General features: G+C 52.9%; 2 protein-coding genes across 5 annotated transcripts in view; both read right to left on the minus strand.

Annotated features, from left to right (window-relative positions):
* Window positions 1–1,960: 1,960 nt before the first annotated feature.
* IRAK1 (interleukin 1 receptor associated kinase 1) lies at window positions 1,961–11,425 on the minus strand. Of its 2 annotated transcripts, none has more exons than XM_054578161.1 (14): window positions 11,214–11,425; window positions 10,964–11,131; window positions 10,723–10,854; window positions 10,501–10,604; window positions 10,114–10,302; window positions 9,813–9,877; window positions 9,519–9,633; window positions 8,673–8,791; window positions 7,936–8,143; window positions 7,451–7,516; window positions 5,724–5,960; window positions 4,656–5,079; window positions 4,013–4,156; window positions 1,961–3,104 (listed from the first exon to the last, which is right to left on the minus strand). In XM_054578161.1, exons 1-14 carry the CDS (start codon window positions 11,347–11,349, stop codon window positions 3,043–3,045), a joined length of 2,169 nt encoding a protein of 722 aa, XP_054434136.1. In that variant the 5' UTR covers window positions 11,350–11,425; the 3' UTR covers window positions 1,961–3,042. The 2 variants fall into 2 exon arrangements, with proteins under 2 accessions (XP_054434136.1, XP_054434137.1); XM_054578162.1 differs by having other exon boundaries at window positions 10,114–10,299; window positions 11,214–11,403.
* A 2,648-nt stretch (window positions 11,426–14,073) lies between these two features.
* Window positions 14,074–27,335, minus strand: part of MECP2 (methyl-CpG binding protein 2) — a 67,644-nt gene continuing 54,382 nt past the window's right edge. For 2 of the 3 annotated variants that reach the window (XM_054578163.1, XM_054578165.1), the window contains exons 2-3: window positions 25,102–25,452; window positions 14,074–23,723 (exon numbers count right to left, since the gene is read on the minus strand). In XM_054578163.1, the coding sequence (XP_054434138.1) occupies window positions 22,640–23,723; window positions 25,102–25,452 (1,435 nt within the window). In that variant the 3' untranslated portion in view covers window positions 14,074–22,639. Of the gene's footprint in view, window positions 23,724–25,101; window positions 25,453–27,335 lie in introns of those variants that run through there. The other variant, XM_054578164.1, reaches the window with a different exon arrangement.

The raw sequence follows: 27,335 nt of genomic DNA on the forward strand, positions 1-27,335 counted from the left end.
GACATTTACAGGAACACTCCACCCAACTGCAGAATATATTGTTAAAATATACATGGAACATTCACTAAACTAAACCATAAAACAAGTCTCAATCATTTCAAAAGGAATGAAATTATACAGAGTAAATTCTCTGACCACAATGGAATTAAAAACACGTAACAAAAATGTATCTGCAAAATCCCCAAATATTTGGGAAATGTACTTCTAAGTAGGTTATTGGTTAAAGAAGTAATCACATGCCCTGGCTGGTGTGGCTCAGTGGGTTGGACGTGGTCCCACAAACCAAAAGGTCGATTTGATTCCTGGTCAGGGCACATGCCTGGGCTGTGGGCCTGGTCCCTGCTTGGGGTGTGCAAGAGGCAACCAATCGATGTTTCTCTCTTTCTCTTTCTCCCTTCCTGCCTCTCTCTCTAAAAATAAAGAAAATCTTCAAAAAAAAAAAAATCACAGGGGAAATTAGAAAACATTATTAACTGAACGATGACAATAGAACATATCCAAATAAGTAGAATTCAACCAAAGCTGTTATGAAAGAGAATTTTTAGCTTTAAATAAATGTTTGTTAGAAAAAGAAGTTTAAAACCAATGATTTTAAGGCTACATTTTAAGAAGCTGGAAAAAAGTGTGGGCGATTAAACTTGAAATAAATTTTTATTATTCCAAAATAAGTAAAATAAAGGAGGAAGAGTGGAAATTAACAAAATAGAAAATAGACAAACAATGGAGAAAAAAATCAATGAAAACAAAATTTGGTACTTTGAAATGTTTGATAAAATTGATAAGCTACCTAGGATAATGAAGAAAAAAAGGAAAGACATAGATTACCAGTATCAGCAATGAAAGGGAGGATGTCACTATAGTGACTCCAGGTGTAAAGGGATCCGGAGGGGGGATCACTAGCTTTATGCCAATTTAGATGAAATAGGCAAATTCCTTGAAAGACACAAATTACTAAAACTGACACATGAAGAAACAGAATGTCTGAATGGGCTAATAGCTAATTGAAGAAATTGAATTTGGACTAAAAAACTTTCCACAAAGAAAACTCCAGGTACAGATGGCTTCACTGCTGAATCCTTCAAACATTTCAAGAAGTGAACACAAAGCACGCACAAGCCCTTTAAGAAAATAAGACAGGGGAACACTTTCCAATTTATTTTATGAGGCCCCGATACCCAAACTGGATAAAGATATTACCAGAAAACTGCAGATCAGTATCTTTCATGAACACAGATGCAAAAGTTCTTCAGTTATTGGCAAAGGGAATATCAGCAAGTGCTTTTTTTTTTAATCTAGGGAATTCAAAGTGTGCTTAATATTTGAAAATCAATTGATTTAGTTCATCACACTGACAAAATACATGTATGACAATGGTACTTACGGTGAAAGATAATACTTCGCACGTAAAATTGAGAACAAGGCAAGGATGTCTACTTTTACTACTTTGATTTAACATTTGACTAGAGGCCCTGGCTAGTGCTATGAGGCAAGAGAAAGAACTAAAAGGCGGATTGGAAAAGAAGTGGTAAAATTATCTTTATTTGCAGATAAAGTGATTGTATACATAGACTATCCCAATGTATTTACCAAAAAAACTGCTAAAGCTAGTAAGTGAATTTAAGCAAGGTCACAGAATAGAAAGCCAACAGACAAAACTCAATTGTATTCCTATATACTATCAACGACCAATTAGAAGATGACATAAAGATATCATTTATAATAGCATCAGAACCCATAAAATATTTGGGAGAAATTTAACCGCGCATGAAAGTACTGTTGACTGTTGGGTCGTAGTGTTGTGGACCGAGGGAGAGGTAACAAAAGCCTCCGGAGGATTTGCGGGGCGGGGGCGGGGGCGGGGTCTGGTGCTTTGGGTTGGACAGTCAAGAACCCTGGGTTGAAAAGCATTGGAAAAGTTTGAGGTTTCCAGTGGAACAAACTCCACAAGTACAATCAGAGATTGAAACATAGCTTTTATTACTCCAGTACAACTTGGACTTCACCAATGCCTAGCTTTGTGAGGCATGTAGTGTGATTCATGATTGTGGACACAAAATCATTGTAAGCCTATGCTACAGCCCTGGGCTAACTTTCGAAGGCACTGTTACATGAAATCTCACTTGTTCCTGAAACCTCACGAGTCTCAGTTTCCTTTTCCTTCTTTTCTGCCTTGCTCCCAACTTCTTGCCTTGGGGCTTCTCACTGTCTGGGTAACACAGGACTCAGGCCTAGGCAAACCTTGGGAAGTGGCCCTTCTGTCACAATCAGTGCCTGGGTCTGATGCTGAGCCTGTGGCCTCCGGAGCCCGACTTGGTTTGGCGCCTGTCCACAGCGCCCAGGGGCGGCCTGGCTGGCAGGCAGGCACGTGAGGCTCGCTCCCAGCTGCTCAAGGAAGCCTGCGGACACTGGCCTGACGGGGACACTGCTGGAACTCTCTGGGGTATCTCAGAACTCTTACTTCTAGCTAGCGGACTGAACCGCAGGAGGGTCACAACCCACTTTTCCCTATTACAAGTGGCTGGGAGGACCCCAGGCCTTATCTGCTCTATTCTGCAGAGTGGCCGCTTTCCCCTAGGGCTTCAGCAAAATACAAAAAGAAGGGTTAAGGGCTGCTGTTGTAGGCCTGGGCTGCAAACGCCTCGCCCAACTCTCAGGGAGCCGGCTCCCAGCTATATCCCATTGTACCAATGGTCCCACTCACCTCTCCTGTCTGGCATGTGCTGCCAGCAGCCTTCAGACATACATTTCTCCCCCACACACTCCTCTGATGACATTGGCTTTCCTCTCCCCAAAGTGCTGGACTGAAGGCAGGCCTTTGAGGTGTCCTGCCCTCCCGACAGCTTCCAGCAGCTGCCCCGGGTGGCTCTGAACCCGGCCTGCGCCCCTTCCCCTACAGCACAGGGGCTACCATCTGCTCTCCCCTGTGAGGCTGGGGCCCCCGCCCCTACTGCCCACGGGCTCCTGAGGGTTCACGTGCTATGAGAACTTCCAACCATGAGAACTTTGACTTCCAGGTTTGGGGGATCTGCCCAGGTGAACAGATCAGCTCTGAAATTCATCACTCTCTTCCGGGCCCTGCCTGTGTTGGTGTTCCAGGCCCAAGCCTACAGGAGGAGGAGGAAATGCCAGTTAGTAAATCGGAGTGGGGGTCCCTTGGCTGCTGGAGGGCTGGTCCAAGGGCTGTGCCATGGTTCCACCTCAGCTACCGGGGTGCTCTCTGGAATGAGGGGTTCCTATTCCTAAGCAGAGCTTCTTCAAATAGCATCTGGAATGGAAAATGCTTGCTGGAAGCATGGTGGGGCACTGGTATCCCAAGACTAAAGGAAGGTGCTATTTCAGAAGAAAGCAAGAGCGCCGGGATATAGGCTTTGCCCAGAATAAACAACTTTCCAAGGGAGGCATGGGGGCAGCCTGGGCTTCCAGCCATTCCTAGAGGGGAGGGTGGCCTGCCTTTGTGCTGTACCACACCCTTGGGGAGCAGGGGCCTCATCAGTGCATGATCAGAGGAAAACACTCACTCTGGCTGGTGTGGCTCAGTGGATCGAGCACCAGCCTGCGAACCAAAACGTCGCTGGTTTGATTCTTGGTCAGGGCACAGGCCTGGGTTGAGGGCCAGGCCCCTGGCTGGGGGCATGCAGAGGCAATCAGTGTATCTCTCACACACTGATGTTTCCAAAAAGATTTTATTTATTTATTTTTTTTAGAGAGAGGGTAAGGGAGAGAGGGAAACATCGACCTGCGGGAGATACACTGATCGGTTGCCTCTTGCATGCCCCAAACCAGGGAACTAGCCCACAACCCAGGCATGTGCCTTGACAGGGAATCGAACTGGCGACCTTTTGGTTTGCAGGCTGGCACGTGATCCACTGACCCACTCCAGACAGGGATAAATCAAATCTTGAAAACAAAAACAAAAACAAAAAACCACTTTGCTGTTTAGGGCTGGCACAAAGAGGTGTGCTGGAACGGCCCTGGAGGCTGACCGCCCAGCTGCAGGGTGCACGTGGGGTACCTGGGAGGGAGCTTGACGATAGCAGCTGCAGGCTGTCTAGGACCCCGTCCTCGTATAAGGCCAGCTTCTGCACCATCTTCTGTCGGGCTGGGTTGATGACAATCTGCAGTGGCCGTGATGACGCAGAGCTGCCCAGGAATGATCCTGGGGTAGAAAGAGCGCCCCTTTAGCTTCAAGGGCCATTATCTCGAGGAACTCCTCACTGACACTTCCGGTCTCAGGAGTCTTCTGGCCCCCCCACCCCCGCCCTGCCCCCCACCTAGTTTCCTACCCCTTGAGGATAAAAGTCCTCAGTGCCCTGAGGGCAAGGCCTAGAAGGGGCTGTGCCACGACCCTGGCTCCCAGGTAGGCCAGGAGCCAGGTCCTGAATAGAGCCCTCCTTGTTCCCAGGTTTTAGGAAGCGAGCTCCCGACTTTTTCCTACCACCCGGGAAGCACGGCCTAGGGAGATGAGATAGAACCAAGCTATCCTCTGTACCCCTTTCTAAGGCCAGCCACCTGCCCCAAGGCAGAGACCTGGAGCTTGCTAGGGACAGTGAGCTTAACAGCAGGCCCCAGTTCTCTCATCCCAGAAGACTGGGGATGAGAAATGTGGGGACTACTGCCAAAGGAGGTCCCTATCCGGGGCATCTGTCCCCAGCTACCTTCCACAGCTGTGGACCGGGGCTCTGGGCTGCTCCCCCATGTCAATTCTTGGGCGGGACCCTCTTGAGTACAGCTGGCCTGCTCAAGGGGCGCTGGGGCCCACGTGGCAGCCGCTTGCCCGGGGCTCTCTGGCAGGGCTGGGCCTTCAGGGCAGCTCGCAGTCAGGTGCCAGGGATGCAGGGCAGCAGACAGATCAGACACGCTCTCGTCACTCTCTACAGGTTGGTTGGAGCCGCTCTGGAGCCGCTCTGGAGCCTGGGCTGGGACTCCTGAGGGTACTGCCAGGGGCTGACAGGGGCTGGCATTGCTGGGGGTGGACATGTACGAGTTCTCTTGTGGGCAACGGGGGCTGCGGCCGGCGACCTCTAGCTCCAGGGATGGTCCTGCCACTGCTGCCTGAAGCTTCTCCAGCCTCTCGTATACCTGCAAAGAGAAAGAGGGGCTCTCAGGGTTGAGTGGACTGCATGGGGCTGTCCTCTGCCCCTGGGCAGGCCGGGCTTGGTTGGCCATGAAGACCAGTCATGACCTTGGGGCTTGGGATGCCCCAGACAGCTGCTCTGGAACCCGTGAGGACCATTAAGCTGGTACACCCTGCAGCTGGGAAAGTTCTGCTCCTTGCCCCTTTGTTCCTCCCACAAGGGGCACTGAGACACAGCCACCAAAGCTAAGGACTGACAATGGCTTCTCTGTCTTCTAGAAAGTGAATTGCAGTGCCCTGCTGCCCTCAAATGGGGCTTCTTTATTCTGAACTGTCAGAGGGAAAGGGGTGGGGCCTAGGGAGGGGACAGAAAAAGGCAGATGCAGTAGTGCGGTACATCCAGAAGGGGGCGCAATAAAAGCCCTTTGACGCTATATACCGAGTGGGGTTCAGTGGGGGTCCCGCCACCCCAGGAAGAACCAAAGGTTAACTGAGAAATGTATCGAGACCGTCTCCAAGAAAAGGTCTGGCAGGTGCGGTGTTTGGCTCACTACAGGGCAGCAGCAGAAATGCGGGGTTTCCAGCAGACCACTGCCCCCATGGGCAGTAGGTGTCTCAAGTGCTTTCTTTCCCTGCCCGCCCCTGGTACCTGGGTCATGGGGGGTCTCCTCTTAGCCCGGCGGTGCAGGCAGCAGCAAGCCAGCTGGCCCAGGGCCAGGCCTAGCTCGGGTGGGCACGGCCCAGGCCTAGGGTCCAGGTGCTTTTTGTAGATCTGGGTGGCAACTGGGGCAGCCCAGGCATCTGCAGCTAGACCCTCTTGGAGTGTGGTCTGGCTGCTCTTCAGGGATACCCCAGCCTCCTCAGCTTCCTCTTCAACCAGGTCTTTCTGTGGGACAGATAACTGTGAGCACGGCCACTGGGGAGGCTGTGCCTTTAGAGCTGAATCTCCCAGGCCCTTGGTCGATGACTCCTGTGGTCTTTCTTTGGGTTGATCAAGTACCCACTGTGTGCCCAGCACTGCCCCAGGCCCTAGGCACACAGCAACAAATATAACGGCCTGGGCCCACTTTCATAGACCAACAAGCCTATGAAAGCAATGGGGAACTGGTAGTGGCTCATGAGCAAGTGGCACCTGAGCTGGGATCTGAAAGCATGAATTAACGAGACAGCAGAACCAACAAGGGGAGTGTACCGTGGAGAGACACCCCAGGACAGAAACAGGGGTGGGGGCCACCTTGAGCTCTGAGGTGAGAAGGACCAGGAGAAAGCACCTGAGTTGCGGGCGGCTTTTCGGGCCCCAGGACAGGCAGCAGGGAGCCTAGAGGACAGACAGAAGGCTGGTGGTGGCCAGGCCCGGGGAACTGAGGCTACGTTCAGGCATCAGGCCTTCACCCCCAAGCACAGTGGGAAAGCAAAGAGGCTTCCGCGATCTCTTAACATTTCTGTAAGATTAGTTTGGCCACGGCAAAGAGAACAAACAGGAAGGATGCAGAGAAGACCAAAGAAGGACCCCCTGAGGATTCCAGGGCAGTGATGGAGAGCAGCCCCCGTTGGCTATGCCGATGGGTGCGGAAGGTGAAGGAGGGCTCCTCTCTGGCTCCCTGGCTCCTGGACCAGACCCAGTAGTAGAGAGAAGCAGCCCCAAGCCAGGAGCAGAAGCAGCTGGAGGTATACCAGTTGGTAAAGTGGGAAGAACAAAGGTTGACCGAGCACGTTCTGGGCCCGGGAAGTGTCTAAGCGCTACACGGGCATTAAGTCTGTTTCCACATGGGGAAGGGGCCCAGCAGAGTGCAGGGATTTGCTCCAAGACCACTGTCAAGCTGGGACTAGACCCCAGGTCTCCTTCCTCCTGGCCCTGTCTCAGTCCCTGGTGAGGCAGACAGGAATCATGGATTAAGGGATGGAGGCATCTCAGACCTGCCTCCACAACAAGGAGTGGTCATCTGCAGTGTGCCTGGTGGGGATCAGAAGGCGGCTTCGCAGAGTCCGCCCAATCCTCTGCCAGAGCCTCTCGCAGGCTCCCATGTTCTGTTTTTCACTGTAGCTTCTAGTCCCAGAGCACTGGGGCTACCCTGCTGGGACACCCCCTCCCCTCCTCCCAGCCCAGGTGGGGTCTGGGAAGGCCCACCGCATCTACAGAAAAAAGACAGGTTTCTCCTTGGCAAGGTAAAGGAAGCTGTTTGGGGCCCTGCCTACTTTCAAAGATGAGTCAGCAGCAACAAAGGTTAGCTTCTGTGGGGTGTTGTGCTCTAGATCATTCCACCCTCCAGGGCTGCACCTGTTGGTTTCTAGGAGCAGCGCCTCCCTGCCCCCCACCCTGTCTGCCTCCCTCCCTTCCCGTCTCCTTCCCTCTCTGCCCCACCTCGGGAGGCTCACCAGATACTTGGTCTTGTCACCATGTGTCCTCACAGCCCTCTGGCCAGCCAGGGTCTCCAGAATTACCTGGAGAGAGAGCGAGATGGAGAACATAGCAGTGGCTTCTGGGATGGTGCCATCCCAGGCCTCGGTGGGGATGGCAGCAAGCAGAGGTGGCCTGTGGGGTAGATGAAGTGGCCTGGCCCTTGGATAGGCAGATCAGGATCACCTCCCTGCAGGGACAGAGCCAGGTGTCATGGGACTGAAGTTTGGCAGTTTGGAGCACCAACTTGAAGCAAAAGAATGCCAAATGACGTATGTAAAAAGAGGTGCAGGGCCACAGAAGGGGCCTATACCAGGGAGGGAGGGGCCGGTAGCTGAAGCTCCCTCCATTAGCTTCCTGCCAGGTTGGCCTCTGGCTCCATATGGAATTCTCCAGGCTCTCCTACCTTGGCCTGGCCACAGCTCCCCACCCCTCCAGCCAGCAGAGGGGGGCCGTGGCTCACCACGCCAAAGCTGAAGGTATCCGTGTCCACAGCGAGCCTCCCGGTCTTGATGTACTCCTCGGGCAGGTAGGCCAGGGTGCCGCGCACGGTCCGAGTCCGGGCCACGGTGCTGCTCTGACCAGGGTTGGCCCCTGCAAAACGGCTGAGACGGGCCAGGCCAAAGTCTCCTAGTTTGGGCATCAGTCTATCATCCAGAAGGACGTTGGAACTTAGGGAAGAAAGGAAGGATGTCAGCCCAGTCCTGGCCCCAGCTCGCTCTGACCCCTCAACACCTGCCTTGCCCTGATGTAAATGGACTTGGAGCCACTGAACAGCGCCCTGCCTACAGAAAGTGGTTGGTTCTGTTAGAACAGTCCAGCTACCTGCAAGGCTGTAAACCCAGAGCACCCTTGCACAGTTCAGCCCCTACACATCAGTGGGGACTGTTCTGGGCCTATGCTTCCACATCTCTCCAATGCCAGGTACTAAGTGACCCTGGGCTGCAGTCACTTAGTACCTGGCACGGGAGATGAGAGGGAGGTAGCTCTCATATCGCACATCTCAGGGCTGCACCCTGTCCCCCAACCTCCGCCCTGAGTAAGAGAGGGCAGGCCTATTCTCAGGAGGGGCACTCGGGGTGGGCTTCCTCTGGACCAGACTCCCTGCTGTAGAAGGTTTGGGAGCATCATTGCCTTGCCATGGACTCTACTTCTGTGGCTCTCAGGGGACCCAGAGGCCAGGCTGTGTCCTGCCCTTACCTCTTGACGTCTCCATGGATGAGGCTGGGGCTGTCCTGATGTAAAAACTGAATTGCCCGGGCTGTGCCCAAAAGGATATCCAGGCGTTGAGGCCAGGAGAGAGGGGAACAGGCCTGGGTCTAGAGCGGCAGAGGGAGCAAAGGGGCACAGGGGAGACTGGGGGCCACTGCTCCTTAACTCCAGCCCTCCCTCCACCTGTCAACACAGGATGTGGACAAGTACTTCACTCCCTAGGCCTTGGTCTCCCCTTCTGGAAAATGAGGAGCAAAATCTCTATGAGCTACTTCACAAGAGAATCAAGACTAAGCCATTCCCACTGCTTTATAAAGCATGCTAGGAAAACGGCTAGGAATGTGCTTTCTGGAGTCATCATAGAATTTGACGGTCTTCAGTTCCTGAAGTTCACTCATATGCCCCAGGGTGATCAGGACATCATTGGAGGCTTTCTCCCACTTCCCCCAACACAGCGTGCAGTTCACCCTTGTGTCTTTGGGTGCCTCACTAGCCAGGGCCCAATTGTGGGTCCAGATAGTGCAGCCTGCTGCCCACTGCCTCCTTTTCTCAAGAGCAATACTGATAAAACCCTTCAGCTACTCCTTTTGGAAAGGGGAGAAACCTGAGTCAGGTTACTGTGTGTCAAAAACCCCCTTTTTAGAGGCACCATGGCCCAGGCTCCTGGGCATGCAGGAATAGCCACGGAAAATGGCGGCCCACCTTGGGCCAAACCCTGAGCCCAGGCCCTGCCTGCCAGTGGGACCCACTCACGGAGGCTTAGAGCCAGGCTCCTGCCCCGCTCCACCGAGGCACAGCAGGTCTGGGGAAGCGTGGCAGGCCAGGTAAGACTACCTGGAAGTGGAGGTGGTCTTCTAGGGAGCCGTTGGGCAGGAAACCGTAGACAAGGCAGTAGTAACCACTCTGAGCACAGTAGCCAGCAAAGTCCACGATATTTGGGTGACGAAACCTGCTTGGAAAAGCAGGGCCTGAGTGCTCTGGCCCCCAGCCGCCACCACACTTTCCATCTTGGTGTCGCAAGGGGGAGCAGTCCCTGTTGGCCCCTCAGCTAGGCTGGGCCTGCCAGGCTTTGGTCTGAGGGAGCTAGGTCCCACGGTGTGTGGTCCTGGAGGGACGCCCAAGGCTCACCGTGACAGCTGTTCCACTTCAGTCAGGAAGCTCTGCTTCACAGTGGTCCACTCCAGGTCTGCCTCCTGTAGTCCCCAGGGAAAACGGGGTGGGGCAGCATGAGGCTTTTACAGCCAAGGCTTGATGGCCACTCCCTGTACCATCTGTCCTGGGCCCAGAACAACCAAGGGACTGGGGACCTTGAGCTGGGGAATCAGAGAGCTGAAGGAGCTGTGTGGGAAGCGGGGGGTGGGGAAGACCAGAAAGGTGAGGGTCTGCTGTCGGCCTTCCAGGGCCCTCACCAGGACGCTACTACACTCACCTCCTTCAGCTTCTTCACAGCATACACCGTGTTCCTTAGTACAGCCCGGTACACACATCCAAAGCCGCCCTCCCCGATCTTCAGCTCCTCTGAGAAGTTGCGGGTGCCCTGGGAAATCTCGTGGAGGGGCCAACAGAATGGAGAGGGGTGGGTCCCTTGCAGGAGGGACACTGGATTCTCTGGGCTCTGCTGTGGAAAGACATCCCAATTAGGTGAGGTCCTGTCTCCTCCCCTCAGCCCTGGCCACAAGCTCCCCCAACCCCAGCTGCCTCCCAGCTGGCCTTGCTGAGTGGGCTGGGGCTCCCTGGGTTTCTTGGGTTTTTATTTGTTTGTTTGCTTGTTTGTTTTTTCTGTCTGGAGCCTTTCCCAGGGGCAGGACCCACCTACCTTGGTAGGAGAAAAGGCTAGAGACGGTGGTGGTGGCTGTAGGGCAGCAGGGCTTGGGACAGGGCTGCACTCAGGCCCAGAATGGGTCTGGGAGCCTGGAAGAGCTTCATAAAGACACCAGTAAGAGTTAGGCAGAGACCAGTGGCAGGGTCTATAGCCATGGCCATGGTCAAAGTGGCCTTTTCCTCAGGTCCAACAAGCCCAACACCAGAGCCCTCTTACCTGGAGAGAGGAGAGTGGAAGCTGATGACTGCAACTTCCGGGGGCTGCGGGCCTTGTCTTCAGTGAGCTCAGAGATGCTGCTGGTTCCCGGTTTGCTCGTGCTGGAGGGTGGGAGGGGGACGGGAGGGTGCCCTGGGACGTTAAGGAAGGAAAGGATGTTTAGGCTCCTGCAGGGCGAGGAGCCTTGTGGGAAGCCTCCAGCTGGTGGGGGGTGTCCCAGGTCCCAGGACTGTGTGCTCACAGGCCATGATGATGTCCCTCGCGCGAAGCAGCTGCAGGTGCGTGAGGATGTGCACGAGGTCGGCTACACGGGCATTTCTGTTGATCCAGGGCCATAGGACGCTGGCAGTGCGCTGCCGAGAGCGTTCGCACAGCCGCAGCTCGGTCTGGTCTCGCACAATAAGGGCGGCTGTGGGGCAGGGAGTGTCAGGCCTGAGCACCCGGGCCAATGAGCTCTCCACCCCTCCCGAGCCAGGCCCGCCGCCACCTACCGAACTGGCACCAGTCACTGGGCTCCAGGGCGTCCATCACTTTGTAGAAGCGGCACATGACCCAGGGTGGCACCTCGTACAAGAAGTGTTGGGCGCCGGGGGCCGCGGGGTCCCCTGGGCCGGGGCCCCCAGCCATGGCCGCCGACGGCGCCACCGGGCCGGGGCCTCTTGGGGCCTCGGCCGGCCGGGTCCGCGGACACTGACTCACTTCCCCTTTAAGCCAGCCTCGTGTGACGCCTGCCTGGGCGGAAGGGGCGGGGTCCCGGGCTCCACCATCTTGCCGGCCGCGGCCGTCGGCCACACGGGGGCGCCGCACGCAGTCCCTTACCGCGAAGGCAGTGCCATTGCGCAGGGCCAAGCAGGCAGGGCGGGCTTCTAGGAGGAGGGGCCGTCCAACTGGGGCTCTGAGGGATGGAGGAGAGTGGTTCCCAGCACTGAGGACACAGGCCGTGGCGAAGGCATGGGGTGTTCCAGTAAGGGCTGAAGTCGGGCCTTGTGACAGTCACAAGGAGGTCCCCTTTAGACATTTTGGCTTTATTTGGGAGGCAGTGGAGAGTCGTTAGAGATGCCGGCAGGACAGGGTCAGATGTGGGTTACATACACAAAGTCCCTCTGGCTGACTCCCGTCAGCTGGCCCCTTGTGGCTGGGTCCAAGAACTGTCTAGAAACTTGTACAGCAGCTTGCTCCAGATCAGAGCATTTTCTCCCACTTCCTGTGCTCTGGATCCCATCTTTTTCACTCCGTCAGGAACCTGCACCAGCAATTGTTACCTCTTAGCAATACCTTCCCCTTTTCCTTCTTTGCTAGATCCTTCCCACTAGCACAGGAACTGCTTTTCTCTTAAAAACAGGATTTCGGCTCCTGCTGTCCCTCCTCCCTCCACGTTTCTGGCTCAGTTTGTGCACTCCCCTGTTGAGAGCATGGCTTCTCATACCCTTTTCTGAAGCAGTGGACAGGCACCAAGCTCAGTTCCCAGACTGTTTGACATCTTGGCCACATTGGTCTCATGCCCATTCCCACAACGCTCTGCAGCCTCCATTCTTCTACCTCCCATCAGCAACCACTGTTTTCCTGTTGTCTCCCTCAATACCTCTGCAGTCCATTTCCCCCGCACCAGCCCACTGCCCTCACTACTTACTACCTCTTACCTGGACGAATGCACGGACTTCCTAACTGCTTCCCTGCCTCATGTCCACCGGGGTGCTTCTCCTCAGGCAGAAGTCAAGCCATGTAGCTTTCTTTCTTAAGACCTTCCTGTGCATTCCGGAGCCCTCTGATGGGTCCCAGGTCTTCACCACTGTCACGATGTGACCCCTGCCCTCCCACTTCTAGTTCTCTGCACACATCAGCAGCCTTAAGCCGTCCAGAACTCCTTAGGGTTCTGAGAACGGGCCCTACAGTAAGTGTTCGGTGCCGGTGGCCAAATGGGCCAGGGCTTCCGCATCCATGAGTTTGCACTTGCAGTTTCCTGGCCCTCATGCAACAAGGTTGAGCTCAAACAGCTCCCCAGGTGGAAGCTAGGGTAAAAGCTTCCTAGACCTCTCTGGCAGAGCTGCCTGCTGCCCTTGATGTCCTGGCATCTGGTGCACCTTTCTTGAGCCTCCCTCACTAGATGGGGGAAGAGCCCACAAGCAGCACCAGGTGCCTTCCTCTTTCGTTGCTCCAGCTGGATGCATATTTGCAAGGCAACAGGTCTCCTTCCCTCACCATCCCCCTTGTCCTCTCGGTCCTGACCCCACAGGGCTTCCCCCCAGGCTGTCCTCCCAGGGACTTCCGGCTGTTTCCATTCACAGGGTCTGCCCAAATATGGGCCTCAGAAGCCACAACCACTCCCAAAGGCGAGGCCAGCCACCCCGCAGCCCCCCCGCCCCGAGTATGGGAAATCATCATGCACGCACACATTAAGCACTAAGAAAACGGGCACTTGGTCCTACTTGCTCACTGCTAGACTGCAGCACCCCACGCATGCCTGGCACACAACAGATGCTCAGTACACACAAGTTGAATTTGAACTCTTTGTTTTAACGTTCAAGTCCAGGACTTTCAAGTGCATTGGCTAATATTATGTCCACATTTGCATATGAAGTTATCCTCTCCAACCCAGAAACAGCCTAGTGAGGATGGCTGTGGCAGGGCAGGTAGCTCCTGAGGGCCCACAGTCTTATGTGGCAGCCAAGAACAGTCAGGGTATGGCACCAGCAAACCTGAGTGATGACAGTTCCCCCTCTGGGCAGGGAGCCAGTTCAGCAGAGGCCATGGGAGGGTTGCAGGTGCTCCGCTGCTCTGCACAGAAGGAACCAGAGCTGCGGGGTGGGGGTGTCTTTGCAAAATTGCCTTGGTACATCCAGATGGTAAAGATCCCCCTACCATGGCCCTCAGGAATGGGGAAGTTGTGCTGTTGTCCTAAAGGCCTGAAGCCCACCTGCCTCTGGACCTAGGGCACAGTGACTGTGCCAAGCCCTTCCTAGCCTGCCACTGAGTTCCCTCACACATGCAGAAGCAGTGCGCTTGGAAAGTGTGGCCTTGGGGCACCTAAGAGGATGCAGTGTATAGAGAGGGTGCCCTTTCCTCCCCGGCAGTCCTGAAAGCAGCTGGTTCTCCTCTGTGTTCAGGGACAGCCAGACCGAATCAGGAAACACACCACCATGCTGTCCTGTGAGCTGTCAGATAATGAAAGCCCAGACCTTGAATCACTTTCACAGAGAGATTTATCGAGAATGCTAACAGCAAAGGATACAGTACTTCCCAACAAAAGGTGCAAACGCGTCACTTAGAAAGGCATGCTGAGTAGTCTTTGCTTTCACACGTATTAAAAAACTTACAAAAATAAAATAAAACTGCGTGCTGCCCATCTTTTCAAATAGTAAAAGAACCTTATGAAAAAATCACTTGATTTTACAACAAAAGACACAAACGGACATTTTTATGTAAATTTATAAGGCAAACTCTTTATATAATAAATAGGTTACAGGGATTCAGTGGGGGGTGTTTTTGAAACGTATACAGGTACATTCAGACAGGTTTACTGAAATGGTACAAATTTCCTTAATAAATTGCCTTTTGTTTTTAAATATATCAGTGCTTTCAGTCATTTGGCTATACACAAAGAACCTTTTTTTGAACACTACAAAAAAGCAATCAATTTTTTTTTTGTTTTTAAAACGACCTACTTATTTCCTAAAGTAATTGTCCCAAAACACAAAAACTGAAGGTGAATGCAATAGAGGGCTTTTCAAGACATCTCCAGCCAAGTCTGATCTGGGCAGCTCCCCTTCTCCCACCCTCAGCAGGGCTTCCCTCAGCACAGGGTGGCTGGCCTGTGTCACTGCAACTCGGGAGGGGGCAGCCACCCTGCCTGGTTCTTCCCGCTACAAAACACCTTGTGCAAATGGTCACTACAATCAGCACTGTCCTCGCCTTTCGGAGGAAGGGCTGCCAGGCGCTAAGGGAGCACATACCTGTCCCTGTTCTGTGAACCCAAAACAATGTCTGGTGGGGGTAACTAACGGCTCTTCTGAGAATGATTTGGTTTTGCCATGGAAAGGGAAGGGGGTTTCTCACATCCAAATTTTTCTGGGAATTGGATTACAGCAAAGAGAGTGCACCCTCCCACCCCACCATCATCTCATCACCTGGGATGGTGGGAATTAAGAGGTCACATTAGTGTTGTGCACTGAGGAAAGAGGTGGGATATGATGAAGGTGCCCTAAACGGTAATGCCCACTGCCTGGCCTGTCTAGAAAGAGCTGCATCAGGTGAAGAGTGGCCAATCTGCCCTGTCAACATACACCTGTGGCTACAGCGGAGATCTCCAGGGAGATGCCTGTCTTTCATTTGAGCCACTTAGTTCAGGCCCACCCCAGGTTGGCCCTGCTCAAACCCCTCCTGGCTCTCCTCGCAGGAACATAAACCTCGTCTGTCCTTAAAAATAACAATGCTAATAATCTCAGGGGGGAAAGGTAAAAGAATCCACTGGGTGGAACAAGACCTGGTTTTGCTCTGACTTTGAAAATGGCAACGCATCAGCTATTCGGTCTGTTGGTGTAGGTTTAACTTCTTGGGTAGCTTCTGGCTGATCTGAGAAGGGGTCATCTCTTTGGGTCTCCCCTCCTGGGGAAATAGGACAGCCCCTCTCATCTCAGTCACCATCCCCTCCCTCCAAAATCTTTTGTTTGTAAAGAAAAGGTGTCTAGAAGCATTTGTCTCTGGAACAATTACTTTAAACATGGTTACAATACAAACTTCAGTTCAAACACAGAAGAGATTTACTTAGCAAAGTTCCTTTCACCCACCAATTACACAAATATAAGCCTCAACACCACAGTTAAGAGGACCAGTAGAGAGAACCTCATGTTTGGAACACAAAAGGGGAAATAAAAACCAAACCAAACCCAAACAGAAAACCCCCAGAAAAACGAGGGGAGGGTGAGAGGGGAGAGGTGGGGAGAGCTAACACAGCACACATTACAGTGTCCGGGTACACAGGAGCCCAGCACGAGGAAAGGGCTCGGCACACATTGAGTAACAGTCCTGGTGATATTTGGTCATATATTCATCAACTACTGACTCTGGAGCGGCTGTTATTGATTGAAGCAGTGACAAATCAAACGGAAAAGGAGGCCTTGGTAGCAAAGGAAGGAGCAGGCTTCAAGTTCTGCAAGCCTTTTGAACTCCACTGTCCAGCTCCCCAGAAACACTGAACTGGGCGGGCCTTGCTCCAGCCCAGTGGGGCGAGAGGTCACTGGGTGAGGCTAACTCAGGTGCTGATTTCACATTTCCGCTAGAAAGCATGCAGGTGGACACATGCGGACACCCACCTGTTAGTGGCCAAGCATCAATGGCAATGGCCTCCTCTCCTCCTTGGCCCCATCCCAGGCTGAATGGGCAAGGACATCATGACCCACTGCTAATACTGAATGCAGGCTGGAGTGGGCCCCAGATCAGGTCCTCCGAGGGGCCTGAAGGTAGCCCAGCCACCCAAAGGGCCTATGAGTGTTTCTCTTTTGGATTCAGGCCTCAGAAGAAGTATTGATATAGGAAGGGGAAGCTTTTGGCCCTGGTGATTATAATGCTCTCTGCTTTGGAAGAACAAGTTTCTGGATTGTTTTTTTTTTTTTTTTTGGTGTTTTTACTTACTTTAAAAAAACGATCAAAAAGAATTGTTACAGCTAAACTCTAGCAGATATTGCTCATTAAGAATTACAAAAGCAAATGCAATTACTCACAGGATATGGGAGAAGAGAAAGGGACATTTCTGGAGTCTTCGCTACCTCCTAGAGGGGACTGGACTCTCGTATGTGGTTCTGGGGTTCCTGGCATTCTACCTGGTGCAGCTCACACAAACATGACAGACTTCCCATCTTCCCTCCAGCCCCTGGACACAGCAAAGCGGGAGCCCTACTGGTGGAGAGGCATGCTGAGCTGACTCTCCACACATGATCACTCTGACCGGGTCACTGGAAGGGGTGGGGAATCGGGCCACCCCCATGGACTCCAGCTGCCCCACCCAGGGGTGGAAGGGGACCAGGAGGTGCCAACTACATTCCAGACTTTGCCAGGGCAAGGGAGCGCTCGCGCACGTACCCGTTGAGGTGAACTGTTCTGCACCAGCATCCTGAGACCTCTCTCACAAGCACTGGAGAAACAGTGCAAAACCCGGGTGCTGCCTGGAGCCTCCTTAGCTTGGCACAGGGAAGCCCTTGAAAGAAGCGAGGAAAGACCACGAATCTGCTTGGACAGAAGAAGTGACCAGCAGACAGATTTGTCGTTTTTTTTGTTTGTTTTTGTTTTTATTTTCCCTTGTCCTATGCTACGGTTATCAGAAATATTGTAATTAAGCAACAGGTATAATTTTAACAGGTCTTTTTTTGTGTGTGGAGCCACAAGCAAAATGAGTTTATAATTGTGCAATATACAGATATATATATAAAAATTCAACTGCTTTGTGTGTCTAGTTGGTGCATTAAATAAAAGGGACAGAAAAACTAAAAGCAAAACTAAAAAGCAAAACAAAAGCCCAGGACAGAGGAGACCAAGCAGGCCTATGCATATAGTCTATAAGATACTGGATATAATCAGGGTCACCAGGAAAAACAGCTTTGTCACTTGATACACAAACACTGTGGGGAGAGAAACTACCAGTGGGCAGGAGGCAAACCTCTTGGCCTTTTCATCTTATTTTCTCTTGCTGCTGAGCAGGACCTGAGAAAAGGTGAGATAGAAGGGGGAGCTAGAGGAGCAAAGACAATTTGCAAGTTTCTCAAATGTTCAGCTCTACTGGGGGTGGCAGCACCTATCCTCACACCCACCCTCTCTCTGCCCCAGGGGGTCTAAAGGGTGAGGGGCGAGTGGGGCACACACCACAGCGAACGTTCAGGCCTCTGTCCTCACCTCCGAGTTCAGAATGGAGTGCCATTTCACCAGGCCCTTACAGCCCAAGGAGAGCAGGGCAGGGGAATGTCCTCAGGGGACAGGCTGTGCCACAGGCAGAGGCCAAGGGGAAGACATTACCCTCTCCTTCCTAGTTAGAACTCATTTTTCTCCTGACAAATCAGAGCTCTGGGTAGGCTCTGCGGAGATGAGAATGGAGCAACAAACAGGTGGTGCTGGGGAGTGAGAATGATGCAGGCCTTCGCAAGTCCCTGGTGACCATTTAGCTTCCCACACCAAGAGCTGGGCTCCTGCTGCTTTGAGACCAGGTAGGCCCCTAACCTCCAGGCCGTCCCAGAGGACAGAGGTGGCAGCTAAGTCCTCAGGGACTGCTACCCAAGGAGATACAGGCTCTCCAATGACAGGGTGGCCCTGAGTCTCAGATGCAGCAGCTTCAGACCGAATCCCCTTCGCCTGCAGCACTCACCACACGTCAGGCCTGGCTCCAGGTATTTTTAGATCAGAATTTTTGCAAAAGCTTGCTCTTATACGTTCAGAGACATTAACATGTAATCTTTTTGCCAAATATTTTCTAGGTTTTCCTTCTGAATTGTTGAGAGCAGGTTTCAATGTTACCTTTTTTCCTCTTTAATATGTAACTTCAGACCCTGGGGGAGGCAGTATCCTAGTGATTTGTAACAGTTAGGCCTTTTCTAAAGACTGATCTAAAAGAGAAAGACACAAAAATGGAGACTCAACAAACCCCTCCAGTGTGGACGGGCTAACTGACAAAGAGCAAAGATGGACCCTTGCAGAAAGCAGAGGAAGACTGGGGAATCCAACATAGCAGGGGCATGGGGGCAAGGGCTCAACCGCAGGCCTGGTGATGCTGCTGTGCTTGCCCACATGCCAGAGGCTGGCACTTGAGGGACTGGTTAGGCAAACACTCGTAAGGCTCTAGACAGTTTGCTTCCCAAAGTCTGGGCCATTGGTCCTAGACTCCGTGCGTGAAGCTCGCATCAGGAAGCAATTCAGGGCAACGACACCAGCTAGGAACGGATACACAAAGGTCTCTAAGAACCAGTACCTGTGACCTCTCCTGACCATGGCAGTCCAGAGAGCCGGGTGGGAATGCTCCACAAGATCCAGTTGGCTCCTGGCGAGTTCGTAACCTTTGCTCTCTCCTGGGCTTGAGCTGCTTATTAAGAGTTACTTAAAATCCAGAGGGCCTGTCAGCTAAGGAAACTCCCACCAAATATGGAAGTTCGTTTCTGGCTACTACCCTTTTATGATGACTGTCACAGGAATGACAAGTTGGGCAGAGCAGGCAACAACTTGGGACTGTTGCAGGTCTGCCACTGTTCTTGGCCTCTAGCCTGGAATGATGCCACTGAACAGACTGTTGCCTACACCGGCACAGGGTCTCAGTAAAAGCCAGGTGCTGGCTATGGCCAGCAGCCCCAGGCCACGACTTTCACTTTTCCAGGGAGCTGAGGGACTGGGGTCCTTAGCTAGTTTGGCACTGATGGACCGGGACATGGTGTTTCCTATGCCAGCAGAAGGGAGCTAAACTAGAGCCTGGTTGTGGCCTAGTTCCCCAGTTCACTGAAGTGTCAAAGCCGGCAATTCCACTGGTAAGGACGAGCCCACCAATGGGCAGACGGGTAGGGCAGGGTTGGGCTGGGCATTGTGGGAGGAGCTCGAGGACATACAGAATTCTGTCAAGAAAGGAGGTAGTAACTAACAACTAGAATGAAGGTAGGGAAGACAAGCATGACTCTCTGTGACCTAGACCCATGGGGATCTGAAAGCCGTCGGTCAATTCCTGTATTCTTCATAGTCCCTAAAAGATGCCCCCCAATCTTTGTTGTGTTCAAGTACACACACAATCAAGGTCGCACCCCAAACTGGGCTGGACACAGCTGGTGAGAATTCCAGGGCTTATGCTTTGCCTCCAACCTCCTGTCAACCTGACTCCAGGAACAGGGGTGGCATGGGAGCTGCAGGGCCCCTGCCCGCCAAGGGTGACAAACCGCCAAGGCGGCCTGCTTAAAGGTGACTCACTCGTGATGACTTTATTTGGGGAAGAGGAGGGAATGTGGAAGAAAGGGGGAGAGAGAGAAAACCCTAAGGAGCCTCAGGCACTGCCTGCAGCTTGGGCCAGAAAGAAAACAACCCTTCCAATGCTATGTTCTTGACCACCAGTGCCCAGTCAGCCCCTGAATAAACTGTCATGGGTGAAAGGCGGGCCTGATGGGTCCCACACTCCTCTTCCCAGGACCAGGTGGTACTAAGCTGACGGGGAGGCCAGCCAGCTCCTGACATTGGTCCTAGGAGCCACATTTCACTGGACTGACTAGGTATAACACAAAAACATGATCAACTAAAATGGACGTCTCCATGACAAACTGGCCAGATGCCGTGCTCACATGGATAGGTGTCTTTGGGGGTGCCAGGAGTGCAAGGCCACTGTGGGGGCAGGAGCCTTTTGTCCTTGGGGGAAGAGGAGTCCCGAAGGACTTGCCCCCTCCTCCAACCCCCCTTCCCTTCCTGGGGAGGAGTCAGAAGTGAAGCCTGGAGGGTTGACAGCAGAGTGGGGTTGGTTGTGGGACTTGCTTTTGCAGCATAAGGAAATGGATACAAAAATGCTAGAAAGGCCAACTATGACTCTAAGAACAGAATGGGGCAAACTCCCTTGCTTCTAACCATTCTGGAAGAGACAGACACGGTTTTTTTCTTAAGCTACTGATCGGAACTGTCAACTATGGTTCCTGATCACTAAGGACTGGCAAGGAAGTGCTAGACGGTTTTCTAGGATGTTTCACTCCTTCATGGTTACACCGCAGTAAGGAAGCCAGGGGACAATAACTGAAATACACAAGACAACACGCACTTGACAGTTCATGGCAGCAGCTCACATGGGACGTGCTTGTGGGTGTTTCTGGAAGCATAAGACTGCTGTCTCATTTGCTACTTTGATAAGGTACTTCTCAGTTGGACAGATTTAGATATAAGAGACATCTCTGTAAACACAGAAAAGGATATACCAATATGATGAAGATATGCAGCTAGATAAGGACTTCCTGAACAGAGAGGTTGAAAGGATGGGATCCCACAGCAAACCCAAGCCTCTAAGCCCCTATACCATAACCCTGGTGCAGACAGGAAAATGTGTGCTACACTGGCCCTACCCAGTCTCCAGCAAGCAAAAGCCAAACGTTTTCTATTAGAAAAGAACTCGTGGTTAATGGAGGAGCCTGGGTGGGCAGAGAAGGGGGATCCCTAGGCACTGGTCCCAGCTCATGTCTGGGGGCATCTGCATTTGTTCTGCCTGCTGCCCTGCCACACGGCGCTGTGCTAGTCAGGCCTGGCAGAGGCCAAGGTCAGAGCTGGGCTGCTTGATGACTGTGGCAGACCACGGGGCGGGGGCCTCTGTTCTTGCCCACAACTCCCGAATCCAAATCTGGCCTGATTTTTCCCACCCACTTTTCTCAAGTGGAAGGCTGAGGAGGCTCAGTGCCTGGGCTCTGACCTAGGAGAGTGAGACCTTGCTGTTCTCTTGCCCTTCAGAGAGGCTGAGGTGCTAGGGTCAGATGGACTTGGCAGACCCCAGGGCTTCCTCAGGGCTCAAACTGGGGTGAGAGTGGGCTGGGCTTGGTGGTGGGAAGGCCAAGTGCAGGGTGAGTTCTGGGGACATGAGCTAACCGGATCTGTTCAGGGTACAGTTGGGCACTGTGGCTGCTTGGAACAGAAGGGATGAATGAAGAGGAAGGAGGAGATGAAGAAATGAAAGAATGAAATGACAGAAGGCAGAAATGGAAGGAGAGAAGAGAAAGCAATCAGGAAGTCCTTATAAAATTGCAGCAAACACTTAGAGTTTCGGAGCTTCGTGGGAACCCTATGTGCTGAGCCCACTTTAAAACAAGCGCAGGTATCTACAGATCCAGGCAGTTCTAAACACCATCACGTCTGGTGGCTTGAGGGACAAAATGTCACCAATTCAAGCCAGTTTGCTCTCTGAGCACGTTTGTTTTGAAGTGGGAACATGAAGACTCAATAGTGCAAATAGTTCTAAGCTGTCCCTAAGGAGTAGAATTGGAAAGTTTTGGAAGAACATTCTCCCCTCCTTCCCCTTGGCCTCCGCCCCAGTGAGCCTCTAACTGCCAGTCACAGACTGCTCTGAGTGACTAGGAGTCCCTCCTGCCCCACTACACTCTGCTGGTCCGGAGCCGGGCCAGCCTGCCTGCACCTTGTCCTGCTGCCTCATGGCCTCTTTCTAGTGCCATCCACTGGAGGCCAGCCCTGGGCCATCCTCTCCTCTGGCTCAGGCCAATCTACACCCAGCAGTTCAAAGGACGACTCCCTCCGAGCCATGCCAGAACTGGAGTGAACAGGTGCTACTTCCCTGTCCTGTGAAATGTCCTTGTTAGTTTTGGATTGGGGCTGGAGTGGGGCCAGCTTTGTGCCACCACGGTGGGATCACACAGGCTGTAGCCACTGGCCATCTCCGTCATCTTCTTTAAAGAATCCAACTGTCTCTCCTGCCTCACACCTCCTTGTCCCAACGTGGGTGGGAATGGGGGAGGTAGGGAAGCTGGGGGCAGGGTCGGGGGAGAGGAGAGCTGAGACTGGGGCACCAATGGCACCGAAAATGGGAGTGTCCTCTCAAGTGCCCTCTGTCCTTAATGACCACACGGGGGGAGGTCTGGGTGGGAGGGGAGGTGCAGGCGTACCCTAAGAAGCCTGGTCAACAGCTTGTCTGGTCAGTAGTATCTGCAGCAAGCCTTGTTGAAGGAGCCTAGTTTAGAAAAGTGCAAAGCTACTTCTGGCCCTGGTTAGGTCTTCAACCTGACTGTGCTTGTCGGTAAGAAAAACATCCCCAATGCTCCAACTACTCCCACCCTGAAGCCACGAAACTCTAAGTTTACTGAAAGAAAAAAAAATATTTTTTATTTCAGTTAATCGGGAAGCTTTGTCAGAGCCCTACCCATAAGGAGAAGAGACAACAGCTGCCTTTATTCTTGTTGGTTTGCTTTGCAATCCGCTCTGTGTAAAGTCAGCTAACTCTCTCGGTCACGGGCGTCCGGCTGTCCACAGGCTCCTCTCTGTTTGGCCTTGGCATGGAGGATGAAACAATGTCTTTGCGCTCTCCCTCCCCTCGGTGTTTGTACTTTTCTGCGGCCGTGGTGGTGGTCGCAACCGTAGGCTGAGTCTTAGCTGGCTCCTTGGGGCAGCCGTCGCTTTCCAGCGAGCCTCCTCTCGGCATCTTCTCTTCTTTGCAGATGCTGCTGCTCAAGTCCTGGGGCTCAGGGGGGCTGGCAGGGTCCTCGGAGCTCTGGGGCTCGGGCGGGGGTGGGGGCGGGGGCGGGAGCAGCGGTGTGGGTGCCTTCGGGGGCTCTGAGTGGTGGTGGTGGTGATGATGCTCCTTCTTGGGGGGCGAGGAGGCACTGCTGCTACGCCCCTTAGGGCTGCTCTCCTTACTTTTCCGCCCAGGGCTCTTGCAGGTCTTCAGTCCCTTCCCACTCTTTTCGCCGAGTGTGGACACCAGCAGAGGCTTCACCACCTCCTTCACCTCAATGCTGACTGTCTCCCGGGTCTTACGCTTTTTGATGGGGAGCACGGTCTCTTGCACAGACCGGATGGATGACTCCTTCACGGCTTTCTTCTTGGCCTCAGCGGCAGCAGCCGCCACCACACTGCCTGGCTTTCGGCCCCGTTTCTTGGGAATGGCCTGGGGGTCGGCCTCGGCTTTTCGCTTCCTGCCGGGGCGTTTGATAACCATGACTTGGGCTGATGTGGTGGCCCCAGCCCCTTCGGCCTTGCTCCCTGGTGAAGCTTGAAAAGGCATCTTGACGAGCAGCTTCCCGGGACTTTTCTCCAGGACCCTTTTCACCTGCACGCCCTCTGATGCTGCCGCCTTGGGTCTCGCGGTGCCGCTCCCTTTGGGGCGTCCCCGACCTCTGCCAGTTCCTGGAGCTTTGGGAGATTTGGGCTTCTTAGGTGGTTTCTGCTCTCGCCGGGAGGGGCTCCCTCTCCCAGTTACCGTGAAGTCAAAATCATTAGGGTCCAGGGAGGTGTCGCCTACCTTTTCGAAGTACGCAATCAACTCCACTTTAGATCGAAAGGCTTTTCCCTGGGGACTGTAGAAACAAATGGAGAGACACAGAAATGATTAGAAGCTTCCACAGCAATGTTAGAGATGAGGCAGGGCAGAAGGTGGTGATGAACTTTGACAGAAGGTGTTCTGCAGCCGATAGGCCTGATGATACCATTGAACCAGAGTTGCATTTAAGAAAAGCCAAGATAAGCTAAAAGTCGAGGGGTATGGCCACAGTTAATACATGAGGTAACCAGGTTGTCGAGCAGTGGCAGGTGTCCTACATGGCCTGCTTCTATACCAGAATACCTCAGTGCTAGTGCTCCACAGCTGTTACCTGGATGGCCCCAAGGACCTGCCTGCCACTGAGGTCCCTTCTAGCCCCGCAAAGGGGTCTGACCTGGGAACTCTGTCTAGCCATCAGGCTGGGGCCCATTCTGCTGGCTGATGCCTGGGCCTGATCTGCCAGTAGAGCACCCTCTGTCGAAATCTGGGCACGCTGTTTGGCATCCCTGGTAATCAGTTTTCTCATATGTCAATAGGATAATACTTTGCTCACCCTTCTCAGACTTACTGAGACCAAACAAGGCTGCAAATGTCCTTTGAAAACTGCTCACCTTTTTGGGATTGTCTAAGGGGCAGAACTGAAATACACTTATTTATTCCTTTGAAGCTCTGGCTTGGGCAGTTACTGTTTCAATAGAAAACACCCAATGGACCTCCCCCACCCCCCGCTGAAGTTGGGCAAATGCAAAAAAGACAGTTGAAAAGGCACACGGGGCCCATTTGTGTCTTCCCACAGAGGCCCTGTCCAAGAGCCCACCCTTCCCAACACAATTCATGGAGTGGACTGAGCCCTATGAACTCCTAATTCTTCTGGTTCATCAAGCAGTGTCACAGAACAAGTCTCCCAGAAAGAAAATGAGGTTAACAGGTTCTGAGAAGAACCCCTCAGCTGGATGTTCTCCAGCTGGGAAATGGCAGGAACCCCATGGAGCTCCGCTTGCCTCCTGAGCCCAGGCCACTGCATGTGGCAGACCCTGTGGCCTCAGTGCTTCCCAAGTGACCTCTCCTGGCATTCTCATTGTGACCAGTCAGGTCCTACTGCTATTCCATCTCCAAATGAGGCATCAAGGGCTGGCAGGGTAAAGTCACACTCTGCTACCCTGTGCATATCTCACTCAGGACAGTGACTTCCATACACAGTTGTCCTAAGCATATCTGGTCATGCCCACAAGCAGTGCTCATTACTGAAGCCACCTTGAACCCAGGGAAGGTCACACATACACACATTTTCCTGATCAACCAGCAGCAAAGAGCTCCTACCCCAAGGGACCCCCATTAGTTTTCAATGCCTGTCCCAGCCTTCCCGCCTATCCAGGACTCCTGGCTCTGCAGATAGAGGAGTTGCCCTTACTTACTTGATCAAATACACATCATACTTCCCAGCGGAGCGGCCAGATTTCCTTTGCTTAAGCTTCCGGGTCCAACCTTCAGGCAGAGTGGGGTCATCATACATGGGTCCCCGGTCACGAATGATGGACCGCCGCTGTTTGGGGGAGGCAGAAGCTTCTGGGACGGCTGGGGCTGCGCCTGACCCTTCTGAGGTCTCTGCTTTGCCTGCTTCTGCTGGCTCAGCAGAGTGATGGGCTGACGGCTGCAGGGGCTCATGCTTGCCCTCCTTGTCTTCTTTCTTATCCTTCTTCACCTTTTTAAACTTCAGGGGTTTGTCCTTGAGGCCCTGGAGATCCTGGTCTTCTGACTTTTCTTCCCTGAAGTATTAAACAAGTATGTAAGTAGAGGACACATCAGTTTGCAGAAAAAGTGAGCATCAGCAGGCTCGGGGCTGCCCAGCATAGGCAGGGCTCTGGGAGCAGGGCTGCTCTGCCCAGGTCTTGATATCCTTCCCTTCACAGATTTCTTTGGGGGCTTTGGGATGCTACTGGTGGTGGCCAACTACACTCTACCTGCACTGTGGCCACCTCAAGTCCCATTCCTAGTGTGCAGGAGTGAGTACCCTGCACAGGTGGCATTTTTTTTCTGAGTAGAACACTGTGTGGCTTCTCAGCATGCTGCCTTGGCAGAGGCCACTTTATGAGCTGCATCCGAGGGCTGACAGGGGGCCCTCAATTACTGGAGCGGGAGATGTCCACCCAAAATGGGGGTGGAGCTCCTCCTCACAAAGGCCTGGCCTGAGTGTTACTATAGCTTCTGTATTTTAGGTTTTTAAAATGTGTACTCAAAGAACTGCTGTCAGGCACAGTACAACTTGCTAACAGGAACACAGCCCTGCACTATCCCCTTGGGAGGTGGCACACAGGACAGCACTGTAGAAAGAGTAGATAGGTTTGGAGCCAGCCAACTTGAGCCCAAATCCTGATTCTCCCATTTCCAAACATGAACCTGAGCAAGTGACCTCAACATCCTATGCCTGCTTCCTCATCTGAACAACGGGAACTAATACCCCAGAAGAAGAAAAGTCACTATGTAAATGTTGGCTAACTTGGGCAACAAGAAACCACTTCCCAGGATTGTGGCAAAAGAGAAAAGAGTGATCCCAGGTCAGGTGAGCCTGTATCAGGAGATGCTCCCTTACAACAGCACAGCCCTGTTGGTAGGGAAGAGCAAGAAGACAGAGAAACACCCTCCCTGTTCCAGGGCGGGCACCTTCCCCATTCTTTCACACTGACAGAGCAGTTCCTTCCCTATACTTTGGTTCCATCTGGTAGGTTCTCTCGGGCACTTCAGAAATACTCACTGGGAGGCCCTGGACCCTGGGATCAGAGTCTGATCATGATGCTCCCATGGCTGGGCTAAGAGGGCAAGAATACAACTGGGGCCAGGGGAGACTTAGAAAGAACTGTGAGTTCAGGATTAGCCATCTGCTAGTCCCTCAGAGTTAGCAGCTTATTTGGGAAAAGGGCAAGACTATTCCTGTCCTCTGTATCGCAGCTCTAGAGCCGCCCTGTTCTATACAGCTCATGTCCGCACTGATCACTGTCCTGGGGCCAGTCTATCCCAAGTGACTTCTCTTCCTGTGCACACTGTGGAGACTTCAATAAAGGCACTGTGGTGTGCACTCGAAACCAGACTCGAATGACATGGCTGAATCACCAAAGGCAGATAAGCAACCAAGACTCATTTGGCGCCACGAGGACACAGCTTTCCTCAACAGCTCAGGTCAGATGTGGGGAGACAGCAAGGTGAGGGTGTGTCCTAGCCCTCCGCAGGCTTACCCCTGAGTTCCCTGGATCTTCATCCAGAAGTTTAGGGCCCCCGAGCATGGCTGCCAGGGTCACCCTGACTGAACCCTTGGCTCATAGGAGACCTTTTTCTGCTCTAAAAGCAGGGTTCCCTAACCTGTTCTAGTAGAGCTTACTTTTAAATTCTCCCAGTCTTAGTTTCTCAACAGGAAATGAAGAAAAACTCTGGGAAGCTGGGTGTGGCCCGAGGCCTACCATCACGGAGGGAGAAGGGGAGCTCTGCCAGCAGCAAAGTGGTGGACAGACTGGAATCACCACTTCCATACAGTCCACAGGGGCACTGCTGAAGTCCAGGGCTGCTCCCTGGAACCTTGACAGAACCAGAGTCAGAGAAAAACACTGCACCAATGGAACAGGTCTGACTTCTTCAAAACTTTCATTTGTATTCCCCA

The sequence above is a fragment of the Pteronotus mesoamericanus genome, unplaced genomic scaffold (genome assembly GCF_021234165.1).
Source record: "Pteronotus mesoamericanus isolate MK-2021 breed Mesoamerican mustached bat unplaced genomic scaffold, CSHL_Meso_final contig_493, whole genome shotgun sequence".
Taxonomy (NCBI): Eukaryota; Metazoa; Chordata; class Mammalia; order Chiroptera; family Mormoopidae; genus Pteronotus; species Pteronotus mesoamericanus.